This window comes from Aquarana catesbeiana, linkage group LG09 (assembly GCF_042186555.1).
Source record: "Aquarana catesbeiana isolate 2022-GZ linkage group LG09, ASM4218655v1, whole genome shotgun sequence".
NCBI lineage: Eukaryota > Metazoa > Chordata > Amphibia > Anura > Ranidae > Aquarana > Aquarana catesbeiana.
This window is the reverse complement of record NC_133332.1, coordinates 41,155,535-41,172,605: the sequence shown is the minus strand read 5'-3', so window position 1 is coordinate 41,172,605 and position 17,071 is coordinate 41,155,535. Positions and strand designations below refer to the sequence as shown.

Genomic DNA, 17,071 nt, shown 5'->3' with positions numbered 1-17,071 from the left:
CAAGACCACATGATATGAAGTAATGAACTTTGTTCTCCACATTGGCACCAACAGTGGGGTGCGTTGTTGGGGTACATTTTTGAGAGTTTCAAAGGTGTTATATACCATAGGTGGAGTAGTTGAAAGTAAGACTCCCAGTGATTCGTACATCATGAGGCTTTGGCGGTGTAGGCAGTGCTGTATTGTGGCCTAGGCCGACAAGGCCCAGGCCTAGGGCGGCACTTTGCGGGGGGCGGCAAAAAAGCCACCCCCTGCATAAATCCCCCCTTCCCCTCCTCCCCGTATGCTGGGCCGCACAGCTGAATCCCAAAGCCCAGTGCCACAATAAGTTCTGAGCTAATTGGTAAGACAGGGATGCGCTAGCATGGGCACCCGGGACATCTGCCGCCCGGGGTCCTGCAGCGTTGATCGGCTTTCCGAAGCAACCATCCCTCTCTCTCCACTGACATCTGCGCACACTCCTGGGCTTCTCCTCCCCCTCGTCTCCAATGTTCCTGTATACACAGCTAGGAGGAAGAGCTGAGGAGGGACACAACTTCAGTGAGAGAGCCGTGCTGCTGGTCTGAGGTCTGTGTACTAAATACAGTCAGAGTCAGACACGGAAACCAGGAAAGGGGGGCAGATAACAGGTGCACACATGGAGTGCTGGGAGGTAAGAGGGGGTTAGGGGATATGTGCTGGGGAGTGCTTTGGCAGGGGATAAGATATGTGCTTCTGGGGGGGTCTGATATCCCAATAGCACATATCCTCTCCCCTCCCAAAGTACTCCCCAGCACATATCCCCTTACCCCCCTCTCCAACCAAACTGCCACATCCCCTCCCTGCAGCGTCTCTCTGTCCCCTCAGCGTCCCTCTGTCTCCTCCCCACAGCATCCCTTTGTCCCCTCAGCGTCTCTCTGTCCTCCAACGGCGTCCCTCTGTCCCCTTCCCATGGCGTCCCTCTGTCCGGTGTCCCTCTGTCCCTGTATCGCGGAGTCCATCTGGCCCCACGGCGTCCCCTTCCCATGGCATCCCTCTGTCCTCATCCCACGGCCTCCCTCTGTCCCCTCCCCACGGTGTCCCTCTGTCCCCTCCCCAAGGAGCCCCTCTGTCTTCTTCCCATGGCGCCCCTCTGTCCCCTTCCAATGGCATCCCTCTGTCCCCTTCATGCGGCTTCCCTCTGTCCCCTCCTCAGTGTCCCTCTGTTCCCTTCCCATGGCATCCCTCTGTCCAGTGTCCCTCTGTCCCCTTCCCACAATGTCCCTCTCTCCCCTTCCCACGACATCCCTCTGTCGCCTTCCCATGGTGTGCCTCTGTCAACTCCCCAAGGTGTCCCTCTATCCTCTTCCCATGGCGTCCCTCTTTCCTCCTCACACAACGTCCCTCTGTCCCCACCCCACAACATCCCTCTGTCCCCACCCCACGGCGTCCCTCTGTCCTCTTCCCACAGCGTCCCTCTGTCCTCATCCCACAGCGTCCCTCAGTCCTCATCCCACAGCGTCCTTCTGTCCTCATCCCGCGGCGTCCCTCTGTCCTTCTCCCACGGTGTTCCTCTGTCCTTTTCCCACGGCGTCCCTCTGTCCTCTTCCCACAGCGTCCCTCTGTCCTCTTCCCACGGTGTCCCTCTGTCCTCTTCCCACTGCGTCCCTCTGTCCTCTTCCCACTGCGTCCCTCTGTCCTCTTCCCACTGCGTCCCTCTGTCCTCTTCCCACGGTGTCCCTCTGTCCTCTTCCCACTGCGTCCCCCTGTCCTCTTCCCACAGTGTCCCTCTATCCTACTCCCACAGCATCCCTCTGTCCTCTTCCCACGGTGTCCCTCTGTCCTCTTCCCACAGGGTCCCTCTGTCCTCTTCCCACTGCATCCCCCTGTCCTCTTCCCACGGCATCTCTCTGTCCTCTTCCCACAGTGTCCCTCTGTCCTCCTCCCATGAAGTTGACAGGGCGTGTAGGGGTGTAGTCTTGACAGGAAGGGGTGGGTCATATTTAAATTAGGGGGTGCGCGAGTTTAGTCAGGCCTAGGGCAGCACAAAACTTAAATACACCACTGGGTGTAGAATAGTATTTTGTGCTAGGAAAGGTCAGGTATATTACTACTAGTTCCCATTTGTTTAAAGAAGGAGATCTGATAGGATATTTTAGGTTACTGAGATAGGAATGAAAGAAGGATATTCCATGTCCCAAATACTTACAGGTTTCATAGAATTGTAATATTTGGACCGGAAGAGTGATGCTAGGTGGGATCGCACAGGTTCTTAAATAATCGTAGATTATTAGGTAAGTATAAAACTCAGAAGAAGGTAAGTCAAATGTATCTTGTAAGGTGCAGAAATGTGTCCCTTTTCCATCACATAGATGTATTGCAGAGTCCAGATCCTACATTTTATCCTGGGTGTTAAATTTAGATCAGGTATTATGCCTTTAAGGGTATCAATAGGTAAAGCTATGGATTTGAGAAGCAGAGCCTTGTAGGATAGTAAGGATGTCCAAACTTCGAGAGATGCTTTAATACATGGATGAGTTAAGGTACAGTGTTTAGGGAATTTAGAGCTTAGGAATTTACGTGACCAAGTTTTTTCTTTGGTTGGGTGCCACCAGAAGTTACATAGTTACATAGTTAGTCAGGTTGAAAAAAGACACAAGTCCATCCAGTCCAACCATAAAAAAACAAAAAAAACAAAAAAACCATATACCCAATACTATACCCACAGTTGATCCAGAGGAAGGCAAAAAACCCCAGCAGAGCATGCTCCAATTTGCTACAGCAGGGGAAAAAATTCCTTCCTGATCCCAGAGAGGCAATCGGATTATCCCTGGATCAACTTTACCTATAAATGTCAGTACCCAGTTATATTATGTACATTTAGGAAAGTATCCAGGCCTTTCTTAAAGCAATCTACTGAGCTGGCCAGAACCACCTCTGGAGGGAGTCTATTCCACATTTTCACAGCTCTTACTGTGAAGAAACCTTTCCATATTTGGAGATGAAATCTCTTTTCCTCCAGTCGTAAAGAGTGCCCCCTTGTCCTCTGTGTTGACCATAAAGGGAATAACTCAACACCAAGTTCACTATATGGACCTCTTATATATTTAAACATGTTGATCATATCCCCCCTTATTCTCCTCTTCTCAAGAGTGAACAAATTCAGTTCCTCTAATCTTTCCTCATAGCTGAGCTCCCCCATGCCTCTTATCAGTTTGGTTGCCCTTCTCTGCACTTTCTCCAGTTCCCCGATATCCTTTTTGAGAACTGGTGCCCAAAACTGAACGGCATATTCCAGATGAGGTCTTACTAATGATTTGAACAGGGGCAAAATGATATCTCTCTCTCTGGAGTCCATACCTCTCTTAATACAAGAAAGAACTTTGCTCGCTTTGGAAACCGCAGCTTGGCATTGCATGCTATTATTGAGCTTATGATCTACCAAAACCCCCAGATCCTTCTCCACTACGGATTCCCCCAGTTGTACTCCCCCTAGAATGTATGATGCATGCATATTCTTAGCCCCCAAGTGCATAACTTTACATTTCTCAACATTAAACCTCATCTGCCACATAGTCGCCCAATTAGACAGTGCATTGAGGTCGGCTTGTAAATTGGAGACATCCTGTAAGGACGTTATTCCACTGCATAGCTTGGTGTCATCTGCAAAGACAGAAATGTTACTTTTGATCCCAGACCCAATATCATTTATAAAGATATTAAAGAGTAAGGGTCCCAGCACTGAACCTTGGGGTACACCACTGATAACCTTAGACCATTCAGAGTAAGAATCATTAACCACTACTCTCTGAATTCTGTCTTTTAGCCAGTTTTCTATCCATTTACAAACTGATATTTACAAACTGATATTTCCAACCCTGTAGACTGGCCATGTAATATAAGTGAATATGTGAGAGGGTGGCTCCGCCACTTTTCATTGGTCTATGTAAGAGATGGGAGGAACATCTAGGACGTTTAAATTCCCAGATATATTGGTTTATATGCTTTTCTATAGTTTGAAAGAACTTAGAGGGAAGTGGGATAGGGAGAGTCCTGAATAGGTATAGCACTTTGGGGAGTATGAACATTTTGACTATTGCTATACGTTCTAGTTTTGACACGCCAAAGGATCAAAAGGATAGAAGATCTTTGGGTAGAGATTGCATTATTGGTTTATAGTTGCATTCAAATAATTGGGCAATTTTTGGGGGTTAAATTAATGCCTAGGTATGGGATGGATTGTTTAGCCCAGCTGAATGGGAAGTTGTTTGTCAAGGTTTTTTGTGTGGCCAGGGATGTGCGAAGATTTAAGATTACAAATTTTGTTTCATTCGATTTATAATAGGAGACTTCAGTATATTGATATAGAATATTATGAATAGAGTGAAGTGACTGGGCTGGGTTGGTAATCATCAGAATTATGTTATCTGCAAAGAGATTGATCTTAGTCCCTTACTCCCTTGGAATGTAAGTCCTGAGATCCTGTGTTCTGAATGGATCTTCGCAGCAAGGGGTCCTATGAGGAGTGCAAATATTATGGGGGATAGAGGGCATCCTTTCCTAGTATTATTTGAAATATCAAATATTGAAATATCCATTAGAGTGCCATTATAAAATTTTGTATCCAGCCTGTAATGCCAAATTTTTCCAGTACAGCCTGCAAGAATCCCCAGTGTATTCAATCAAATGCGTCCAGGGAGTGAAGCAGAGAAGGCATTTTTTGGCTTCCAAATCATGAATTAGGGAGATCAACCTTCTTGTGGAACCTGGGGCTTGTTGGGCTGGAACGAATCCTACCTGGTCTGGGTTTTTTAGTGAGGGAGTGAAGGCGAGCAGTCTTCTAGCTATGACTTTTGCATACAGTTTGACATCAGTATTAGTAAGAGAGATAGGTCTATAATTTTGCACTTCCTGTGGATCCTTACCGGATTTGGGTATTGTTGTAATAACAGATTGTAACATCTCCTTAAGGAGGGAACCAAAGGATGCTGCATAATTGAAGAGGTCAGAAAGGTGTGGAGATAATATGGAGGCAAATTGTTTGTAATACTCGTCTGTGTAGCTGTCACCTCAGCTTTGATCCACCTTGTTTTTAATCGAAGTTAGGACCTCTTCAATTTGCTTTCTCCTCTGGTTGCTAACATTGGCTTGCAGTTTTATCAAAAAACCTCTTAAAAAGGCCTTGTATGTGGCCCATAATGTGGGGAAAAAAAATGTCCAGGGAGGCGTTTTTTTTCTAAAAATAAGGCGTGAGCCTTTGAGATTGCTTGGCAATGGTCAGGGACTGCAAGGAGAGTGGAGCCCAATAACCAAAGGTGGGTGAGATTGGGTCTTTTAGAGTCTCCAATGTGCATAGACACTGGGGCATGATCAGACCATGTTATCACGCCTATTTGGGAGGCTGTGATCAGCTGGAGTGTCCATTTGTCCGTGAGAAAAAAGTCAATCCTGGAGTATGAGAAGTGAGGAGGAGAGTAGTAAGAGAAGTCTTTTTCTGCTCTGTGCTGGCATCTCCAGATGTCATATAGATCATGAGTGTGTAGGAGGTGGTTGATGGTTTGATGGGCAGCTCTCTTGCCTGTGGACGAGTCAAGGGTGGTATTGCCAATTGTGTTGAAGTCCCCTCCGATAATGAGCCTGCCACTTTTGGTGGCGAAAATTTTTGTGAAAAAGTGTTTGCAAAATTTAATCTGTTTAGTATTTGGGGCATAGATGTTGACAATGGTGAACCTGATTTGGTTGATGTCACAGATGAAGATGTGGTACCGGCCCAATGGGTCAGCTAATTCAGAGTGTAGTTAAAATTTGAAGGAGTCTCGAACAGCTGTTAGAACCCCATTTTTCTGTTGTGTTAGATGCCAAGAATACATGTGGGAATTGCTACAAGGAGAGAGTAGGTGATTTCGCTGAAGCAAAGTGCATTTCCTGAATGAGGAGAATGTCCGCTTTTAATGAACAAGCCTCTCTTGCAAGGGATGAGCGCTTGAAAGGTGAATTGAGGCCCCGCACATTTAAAGAGGTGAATTTAATCAACATAAGTTTGTATGAATTTGAGATGATCCAGTTGGTGTGTAGATATTTTCAGAGTTGGAGGGTGTTCCATGTTCTTTTGATAATACTTCGACTTCAGCCATAATTAAATTGATGGCTGTGGTGGATAGCTTAGAGTGTTCTCTGAAGAGTTGTTTGATTCATGGGAGGTTGATTCCATGGAGTGAATATACTCATAATGAATGAATGCTGAGATAAAGGGCGCTCCCAATACAATCATTAAAAATGCAAAAAGTGATTTATACAAATAGTATGTATATATTCAAAACTGTGTATAAACGCGTATTAGTGAATGGCTTCATTTTATACATGTGCACAAATATCTCAGAAAAAATTAATTAATATATTTATGATTGCTCAAACAAATATATCATGAAAAGTTCAAAACAGCTCCAAAATTCTTTCTAGATGATTCTACTCCAACACCATGTGAGAAATAAAATCCGTGTTCCAAATAATATTCAAGACTATCTTTTTCCAATCAATCGTTCACATGTGTGGTGAACTTGGTCGAATGAGCCCGAGAACAGCCAGATCAAATCTTTGTTATCTATCCTCCGCTCCAATCTCCCACATCTGAAAAGTGACTTCCTGATGAGGAGTGCTGGAACGCGAAATGCATAGAAGCTAGGTCTGACACGTATTGTAAGTGACATTTTTTAACAAACAATTCTACACTATATCTGCCTTCCCTTGCTCTTTTTGGCGGAGCTTGATTTTGATTTTTTGTTTGAGCAACCATAAATATATTAATTTTTTCTGAGATATTTGTTCACATGTATACAGCGAAGCTGTTCACTAATACACGTCTATACACGTTTTTTAATGTATACATACTACTTATATAAATCACTTTTTGCATTTTTAATGATTGTATTGGGAGCGCCCTTGATCACAGCATTCATTCTTCATTAGTCTCCTATGCCAGGTCATGGTCACCGGAGGTTGCGGAGGATTTGCCACAATAATCAGGGCGGATGTTGCCGCGATGGTCAATGTGTGGCCGCTTATGTCGTTGGAGGTTTGGAGAGCCTCAGAGAAGAACGGCCATCTAGAACGCCGGCCGGACACGCCCTCATCAGGAATTTTTTAAAGACTAGATAGTGTTGCTTTAAGTGATGACATTGTATAGATCTTTAGAAGAAACTAAAATACACGAGAGAGTGTTACTAGACTAATCAGATGCATGTCTTATAAGCTTACAATCACAGAATTCTGTGGAGCATTGAAGTCCTTCGAAGAATATGACAAGGCTAGGTGACTGTTCATTTACAGGAGTAGAGGATTCAGTATCCTTATCATCAATAATGAGTTTTGTTTAAAGTTTGCACAAGATTTCATATACGTGGCAAATGGCAGACATTTGTGAGCCTTGTTCTTTCAGATGATGGTGTTATATTCCCCCTTTTTATACTTCTTTATAAAGTATGTCAACGCAACACAGACAACAGCAAGAACTGTAAGGCCTACAACCAGTCCAGTTGGAGAGTGAGGTTTCTTATCTGCAAAGTTGAGGGGATAAGGTTAGGATTTAATTAGACACTCCAGGTTGGGGACAATAAAACCAAAAACAAAAAGAACTGCTAATGCTGTAAAGGAAATACTAAAATTGTGCTTAAAATTAAACTTTAGTCATAAAATTAAGTCCTTTTAGATCACTTCAGGCTGGCCCCTTTTGTAGGTGTGTAAAACATTGAAAATAAGTGCCTATACTGTGTGAAACCCTGTAATACACTCGCCCTGCTCTGCACATGCTTATTTGCTCTCTATTTTTAGGCACTGTGCTGAGTTTGTAGAGACTGATCTGCTGACAGCCTTAAAGTGGAATTAAATCCTCCTTTCCTTTACAGCCAAGGAAGCTGCTTCTGTTTGATCAGAAACTGCCATATTGCTGCACATATGATCAGTTATGACACCAGGCCTTTGATGGTTTGACAGTTTGGTTGAGGACACAAGCAAATGTGCCAGTTAACAATCCCGATATTCCAGTAATGTAACTGTTTTTTGAAATTGTTAAATTGTTGGGTTTAGTTCCCCTTTATGATTTACTGCTGTTCAGGGAACTCTGGGCTTCCGCAAAATGACAGCCTCCAGCTAGAAAACAGGAAATTTACAGCACACACTAATTTTGGTAGCATAATTTTTAATGTGGAATGTATGTTCCTTGCTAAAGAACATTCTTTTTTATCAAGATGTTATGGGTAAAGTTCTGGTTTAAATTTAAAAGTTGTAGAGGTAAATTTCCTCAGCAAACAGTTTAACCAGATTTTTCATAGTACTTCTAGGTGAGCATATATCACTCTTTTGTATGATTCTGTATCATGGGGGCTAACAGGCCTGTGCTGGCCATCGGGACTACCGGGAGTTTCCCGGTGGGCCGATTGGCAGCGGGCCACTACACTTCTCTGACTGTCAGTGTCTCTCTCCGAGTCTCCATTGTCATTAACGCCGGGCGGCTCCGCTCCTGCACTCGGCGGGTGGCGCCGGCTTCACACAAACACAGGCATCATCACGCTAGCTGCCACTATTCACTCCCCCAGGTACTCCCCCTAACAATATAGCCTTGGGCGGCCTCCTTGTCCCGGCGCCGTAACGTCACTCACGGCCGGAGGGTGGAGGCGGCCCGGGGACATAGGAGGAGGCGGAGCCAGGGCGTAGCATTCCAAGCAAGCCTGCAAGACTGCAACCAAGAGGAGCCGAGGCCGAGCCAGTGCCGCTGTGGAGGAGGATTCAGAATTTCTTGCAGGCAGCCAGCAAGTACAGAGTACAGTGACAGACAGTCAGACCAAATCTATAGTGTGATTCAACATTCAAGTAAGCACTAATAACTTTACTAATAATAATAGTAAGTAACTGAATATGCAGCATGGCGGGGGGGAGGGGTAAATCTTTACTGTAAATGTACTGCCACTGGTCATGGTTAAATTAATTTAATGCCACTGGTCAATTTAATAATTTAATGCCACTGGCCATGGTAACTGATGAATAATTTAACCATGACCAGTGGCAGTACATTTACAGTACAGATTTACCCCTACCCCTCTCCCCCCGCCATGCTGCATATTCAGTTATAAAGTAACTGAATATGCAGCATGGCGGGGGTAGGGGGGTAGGGGTAAATCTGTACTGTAAATGTACTGCCACTGGTCATGGTTAAATTATTCATCAGTTACCATGGCCAGTGGCATTAAATTAATAATTGACCAGTGGCATTAAATTAATAATTGACCAGTGGCATTAAATTAATATTAATGCCACAGTGGCATTAATATTAATTTAATGCCACTGGTCAATTATTAATTTAATGCCACTGACCACGGTAACTGATGAATAATTTAATGCCACTGGTCAATTATTAATTTAATGCCACTGGTCAATTATTAATTTAATGCCACTGGCCACGGTATCTGATGAATAATTTAATGCCACTGGTCAATTATTAATTTAATGCCACTGGTCAATTATTAATTTAATGCCACTGGTCAATTATTAATTTAATGCTACTGGTCAATTATTAATTTAATGCCACTGGTCAATTATTAATTTAATGCCACTGGTCAATTATTAATTTAATGCCACTGGCCACGGTAACTGATGAATAATTTAATGCCACTGGTCAATTATTAATTTAATGCCGCTGGTCAATTATTAATTTAATGCCACTGGTCAATTATTAATTTAATGCTACTGGTCATTTATTAATTTAATGCCACTGGTCAATTATTAATTTAATGCTACTGGTCATTTATTAATTTAATGCCACTGGTCAATTATTAATTTAATGCTACTGGTCATTTATTAATTTAATGCCACTGGTCAATTATTAATTTAATGCCACTGGTCAATTATTAATTTAATGCTACTGGTAAATTATTAATTTAATGCCACTGGTCAATTATTAATTTAATGCCACTGGCCACGGTAACTGATGAATAATTTAATGCCACTGGTCACGGTAACTGATTAGTAATTTAATGTCACTGGTCATGGTAATTGATGAATAATTTAATGTCACTGGTCACAGTAATTGATGAATAATTTAATGCCACTGGTCACGATAACTGATTAGTAATTTAATGTCACTGGTCATGGTAATTGATGAATAATTTAATGTCACTGGTCACAGTAATTGATGAATAATTTAATGCCACTGGTCACGATAACTGATTAGTAATTTAATGTCACTGGTCATGGTAATTGATGAATAATTTAATGTCACTGGTCACGGTAATTGATGAATAATTTATTGCCACTGGACACGATGGTGTGTTTGCAAAATTAAAGTGGGCCGGTCTGGATGAAGTCCAGGGCCAAATTTTTGTCCCAGTCCAGCCCTGGGGGCTAACTATAAAATTGGGGTAGCCCACTATAAAAGTGCTTGTGACCCTTAGCATGCTGCCATCATAATGAGGGAATGTAAAGCTGGATACACACTATACAACTTTTGTTGTTCGATTTCCTTTAGATTTAGCTTCAACTATGTAGTGCAAGGGCCTGCCTGATTCCATACAAATTGAAAGTGTTTAGGTGGGACCTCATATTATGTGATTTTGGTAAATCTAAAAGAAAAAAATCTAAAGAAATGTGTATAGTGTGTATCCAGCTTTAAGCCTCGTACACATGATCGGATTTTCCGCAGACAAAACCTCGGACTTTTGTCCGAAGGCGTGTGCCTGGATTTTGTCTTGCATACAAATTTCAAGGAATTGTCGGCCAACAAACACAAACGTAGTGACGTACTACGTGGTTTTTCAGCTCTTTAGCGCCACCGTTTGGGCTCCTTCTGAATGGCTGTTTGTCAACCAGACATGTTGCGGAATTGGAGGAGATAACATGTTATTTATTATTGGCCTTGGAGTTACTGCTTTGACCCAAGTCCAGTCGAGGAACAGGAGGAGAAGGATTTTTTGGACCAAAAATTGGTTTCTTTATTAATCGTGACCAATTATGTCATATGCCTTTGCTGCGGGAGCTCCAGGAGAATAATCTAGATGATTTTCAGAATTATCTCCAGATGACGGAGCCCTGCTTTCCCCAACTCTTGGCATTGCTGACCCCCTATATTAAGAAGCAGGGCACATGCATGAGGCTTTTATTTTATGTTTTGGTTGATTAATAATTTGTTAATATTTGTTGAATTTTTATATTTTCTATATTTTTGGATGCATAGAATGCACTTTTTGGTAAAGTTCTTTTGGCAGATAGCATGTCTAATTTTATTTGTTTTCTCTTTTTAATGCACAATTAAAAAATTGTGTAGAATAATACTTGACTATGTGTTTTATTTCAAATGACAGTTTAGGAGTAGGCAGTTACATTTAAAAAAATACAGTGTAAAATTGACAAGGGACACCAACATAGTTGTATCTTTGATTTTAAAAACAAAATTTACGTCCTTTTTTTCCCACAAATAGAGCTTTCTTTTGGTGGTATTTGATTTTTTTGCGTTATAAACAAAAGAAGTCTGACAATTTTGAAAAGTTACATTCAAAGTCACCCATGCATTTTCAACTTCACAAAGTAAACAATTCCTTTGTCAGCAGCACCACTGGTCTCTTTGGTATCCCAGACCAAGGGTTCTTCTGTAAGTAATAGAAGGGGAATCTTCCAATGGGAATGCTAGTTCTGGTGACCTGAGGGGCCCGAAGGGATTCCCTTAATTTGTACAGATTGCCTCTCACTTTCTGTTTTGGGTATAGGACAGAAAGTTAAGGTAAATCAACCCAATGGGACATAGATGGCAAAAACAAAACACTAACAGGGTACACTGCATCCGGAAAGTATTCATAACGACTCACTTTTTCCACATTTTGTTATGTTACAGCCCTATTCCATTTTGGATTAAATTCATTATTTTCATCAAAATTCTATAAACAATACCCCATAATGACAACAAAAGAATTTTGTTTGAAATTTTTGCAAATTTATTAAAAATCAAAAACAAAAAAAGTCCCATGTACATAAGTATTCACAGCCTTTGCTCAATACTTTATTGAACCACCTTTGGCACCAATTACAGCCTCAAGTCTTTTTGAGTATTATGCTACAAGCTTGGCACACCTGATTGTGGGCAGTTTCTCCCATTATTCTTTGCAGGACCTCTCGAGCTCCATCAGGTTGGATGGGGAGTATCAGTGAACAGCCATTTTCAGATCTCTATAGAGATGTTCAATTGGGTTCAAGTCTGGGCTCTGACTGGGCCACTCAAGGACATTCACAGAGTTGTCCTGTAGCCACTCCTTTGTTATCTTGGCTGTGTGCTTAGAGTCATTCTCCTGTTGCAAGATGAACCTTCGCCCCAGTCTGAGGCCCAGAGCGCTCTGGAACAGGTTTTCATCAAGGATGTCTCTGTACGTTGCTGCATTCATCTTTCCCCTGATCCTGACTAGTCTCCTAGTTCCTGCCGCTGAAAAACATCCCCACAGCATGACGGTTGCCATTCAGGCCAAGTAGTTTAACCTTTGTTTTCATCAGACAAGAGAATTTTCAGGTGCCTTTTGGCTAACTCCAGGCAGGCTGTCATGTGCCTTTTACTGAGGAGTTGCTACCATCTGGCCACTCTACCATATAGGCCTGATGTCAGTTTGGCCAGGTGGCCCGCTCTAGGAAGAGTCCTGGTGGTTCCAAACATCTCCTATATATGGATGATGGAGGCCACCGTGCTCATTGGGACCTTCAATGCTGCATACATTTTTTTTGTACCCTTCCCTAGATCTGTGCCTCGATACAATCTGTCTCTGAGGTCTACTGACAATTCCTTGGACTTCATGGCTTTGTTTGTGCTCTGACATGCACTGTTAACTGTGGGACCTTATACAGACATGTGTCCAATCAACTGAATTTACCACAAGTGGACTCTAATCAAGTTGTAGAAACATCTTAAGGAATGATCAGTGGAAACAGGATGCACCTGAGCTCAATTTTGAGTGTCATTGAAAAGGCTGTAAATACTTATGTACATGTGATTTTAATTTTTTTTTTTTTAATAAATTTGATTTATTTCAAACAACCTTCTTTCATACTATGAGTGTCTTTGCGCTGCGTGCTCAAATGAATTTAAATTAAATCAAGTTTTGACTGCTGCAAGAAAAAGGTGTGTGCTCCTTTAAGAATTAGTATGGGAAGTTCCTCTGCTGTCTGTGCTCAGTAAATATATAGAACCATAAAAAATAGTCTACAATATCTACCATCCAATCGACAATATCTGCTAGAACAAAGGACAAAGCATAACAATAAAAGTCTGTATAGTGCCGTGATTCTTAAATATCGCGATGATTCCTTTAAAATGCAGAAAAAGTGCTTCAAAAACTGCAATCCATGCAGAAATATATGGCAAAGGTGATGAAAGTGCTGTGCTCCACTTCCTCCTCACTCACCAGCAATCCATTGTAAAGATCGGCTGTGCAAACGCTGTGCAATCCATGGTTTGCGTTCCAAAATCCAGGAAATGACGTCACCAGAAGTCTCCGTACCTAATGCATTTCACTCTGCCCCGGGAGCATTATCAGAAGCTGGAGTCTTCCAGTGGTTGGTGACTTATTTATCAATAACTCCTCCCAATGCTCCCTCTGGCCCTCCTACTACACCCATTGTGAGCTTCCGCTTATCTGAATGGTGGTATGTGGACTGTGGGGCGGTATTTACCTGCGGTTTGGTCTTTATAATTTGCACCAGAACATATTGTATTTAAAAAAAAAAAACTCTAAAAATATGAATAAAAGTAAAAAATAAATAAAAACATTGTATCAATATGAGAATAACATAAACAAGTGGAATATAAATAAAGAAAAGACTCCAGCCCCTGATGATGCACCCGGGGTGGAGTGAAATACATTAGGTACGGAGACTTCCATTGACGTAATTTCCTGGATTTTGGAACGCAAACCGCGGATTGCATGGCATTTTATATGCTTGTCATGAAAGACTAACATGTGAGTGGATATTACTTTATAATAATATTACACCATGTATGCTCTTTTTTTTTTATTCTATGAGTACGTCTAACTATTGGGGACACGTGGAAGAGGATAAAGGTACATCTATGAATGATATATTTCCCCAGTACAGGCAATCTTTAAATGAATAGCTGGTGAGTGAGGGCACAGGAGGAAGCAGAGCACAGCACTTCTATCACCTTTGCATTATACAGTAATACCTTGGATTACGAGCATAATTTGTTCTAGAAGAATGCTTGTAATCCAAAGCACTCGTATATCAAAGCGAGTTTCCCCATAGAAAACAATGGAAACTCAGATAATTTGTTCCACAGCCACAGCTTGTCTATTTAGTACCGCATGTGGCCAGAAGTGCGGGGGCGCCAGAGGCACTCGGAAACATTCAGAGACGCTCAGAGACACTGGGGAACGGAGTGTCTCCAAGTGTTTCTGAGAGTCTCTGAGTGTCACCGGGGCCCCCGCACCTCTGGCTAAATGTGGTACGTCAGGATTTTTTTTTTAAATTCTCGTATTGCAAAACGCTCGTAAAGCGCGTTACTCACAATTGGAGGTTCTACTGTATTTCTGCACAGATTGTACTTTAACCACTTCAGCCCCAGAATGTTTTACCCCCCTTATTGACCAGGCCATTTTTTGCGATACGGCACTGCGTCGATTTAACTGACAATTGCGCGGTCGTGTGAAGCTGTACCCAAACAAAATTGAGGTCCTTTTTTTCCTACAAATAGAGCTTTCTTTTGGTGACATTTGATCCTTTTTAATTTTTGCGCTATAAACAAAAAAAGACTGACAATTTTGAAAAACAAAAACAAAAAACAATATTTTTTACTTTTTTGCTATAATCAATATCCCAAAAAAAAAAAATTCTTCCTCCGTTTAGGCCAATATGTATTCTTCTACATATTTTTGGTAAAAAAAATTTGCAATAAGCGTATATTGATTGGTTTGTGCAAAAGTTATAGCGTCTACAAAATAGGGGATAGATTTATGGCATTTTTATTATTATTTTTTTTTTTTTTTTACTAGTAATGTTGGTGATCAGCGATTTTTAGTGGGACTGCGACATTGCGGCAGACAAATCGGACACTTTTGACACTTTTTTGGGACCATTGGCATTTATACAGCGATCAGAGCTAAAAATAGCCACTGATTACTGTATAAATGACACTGGCAGGGAAGGGGTTAACACTAGGGGGCGATTAAGGGGTTAAATGTTCCTTAGGGAGTCATTCTAACTGTGGGGGGATGGGACTGACTGGGAGTAGAGAGAGATCACGGTTCCTGATCACTAGAAACAGCAGATCTCGTTCTACTTCCCTGTCAGAACAGGGATCTGTTTGTTTACACTGACAGATCCCTGTTCTGACTCTCTCAGGAGCGATCGCCGGTGGCCGGTGGACATGGCTGCCACCGGCTGCATGCATCTCTCTGGTCACGCACCACCAAGTGCGCCTGCTATAGGCTTTAAAGGGACCGCAATTTTCGCAGTCGAGCCATTCTGCCGCAGTGTAACTGCGGCGGCTGGTCGGCAAGCAGTTAAAGGAATCATTGCGATATTGAAGAATCACAGCACTATATAAACTTTTATTGTTATGCTTTGTCATTTGTTATAGCAGATATTGTTGATTTTATGGTAGCTATTGTAGACTATTTTTTTATGAGTCTATATATTTTACTGTTATATATGTATATACCGTATATACTCGAGTATAAGCTGACTTTTTCAGCACAGTTTTTATGCTGAAAAATCCCCCCTCAGCTTATACTCGAGTGAGGGTCTCCAGTGAGTGCAGCCTCACTGTGCCCATCTGCAGCTGTACCTTTGATAACCAAAACAGCGGGTGTCTCCCGCTGTGTCATGCAGTCTGTTCGGTGGCTGTCCAATGTAAGCCCCGCCTCCCCCTTGTCTGTAATAGATGGAAAACTGATACAATGCTGGGAAACTGAATCAGTGTTCCATCTATCACAGGCGAGGTGGAGGCGGGGCTTTGTTACAGTGGACGGCCGCTGAACAGACTGCATGACACAGTGGGAGATACCTGCTGTTTTGGTTGTCAAAGGTACAGCTACAGATGGGCACAGTGAGGATGCAAAAGCGCACAATGACACTTCAAATGGGCACATTGAGGCTGCAAATGGGCACAGTGAGGTTGCAGATGGGCACAGTGAGGTTGCAGATGGGCACAGTGGGGCTGCAGATGGGCACAGTGAGGCTGCAGATGGGCACAATGAGGCTGCAGATGGGCACAATGAGGCTGCAGATTGGCACAATGAGGCTGCAGATGGGCACTGATGATACAGGTGGCAACAGTGAGGCTGCAGATGGGCACAGTAAAGCTGTAAATGGGCACAGAGAGGCTGCAGATGGGCATAGTGAGGATGCAGATGGCATTGTTTACCCAGTAGCTGCTGCATTTCCAACCCTAGGCTTATACTCGAGTCAGTACGTTTTCCCAGTTTTTTGTGGTAAAATTAGGTGCCTCGGCTTATATTCGGGTCAGCTTATACTTGAGTATATATGTGTACCCTAGAGCACACACATACATGCAGTGCAGCGCTACTACAGTGATAAACAATAATCCCCTTTGTACAAATTGTACGTGAAAATTTAATAAGAAAAAAGACATACAAAAAGTCCAATAAATAAACAAACAAAAATCTTGATAGTTTTACTTCAGTGTAAACCTTCTATCACCGTGCTATGCAAAAGGACTCTTATTATATGTGCACACCACCACCAGCTCCTTTATCTGCTCTCCTCAAGGATGAGTCAAGTAGACTCTAATGGGGCGTACACACGGTCGGACTTTTCACATGCAAAAGTCCGCCGGACGCCGCCGGACCAAATCCGGCGGACAATCCGACCGTGTGTGGTCTCCATCGGACTTCCGACGGACCGTTTCGGCCGGAAATCCGACGTACTTTAGATTTGAAACTTGCTTCAAATCTTACGTCGTAACTCCGCCGGACTCAGTTCCTGACGGAAAGCCCGTTCGTCTGTATGCTGGTCCGACGGACCAGATACGACGGAGGAGCAGGTTACTGCATCTCACGCTCGCTGCAATAGGAAAAACACATTTTTCCATTGCGGCGAGCGCGGGGGGCAT

The 17,071-nt window shown here is 42.7% G+C and overlaps 1 protein-coding gene across 2 annotated transcripts in view; it reads right to left on the bottom strand.

The window, feature by feature from the left end:
• Positions 1 to 6,893: 6,893 nt before the first annotated feature.
• LOC141107540 (antigen-presenting glycoprotein CD1d-like) overlaps positions 6,894 to 17,071 on the bottom strand; it is a 136,476-nt gene continuing 126,298 nt past the window's right edge. For both annotated transcript variants that reach the window (XM_073598344.1, XM_073598345.1), the window contains exon 5: positions 6,894 to 7,511. In XM_073598344.1, coding sequence (XP_073454445.1) covers positions 7,390 to 7,511 — 122 coding nt within the window. In that variant the 3' untranslated portion in view covers positions 6,894 to 7,389. The remainder of the gene's footprint in view (positions 7,512 to 17,071) is intronic.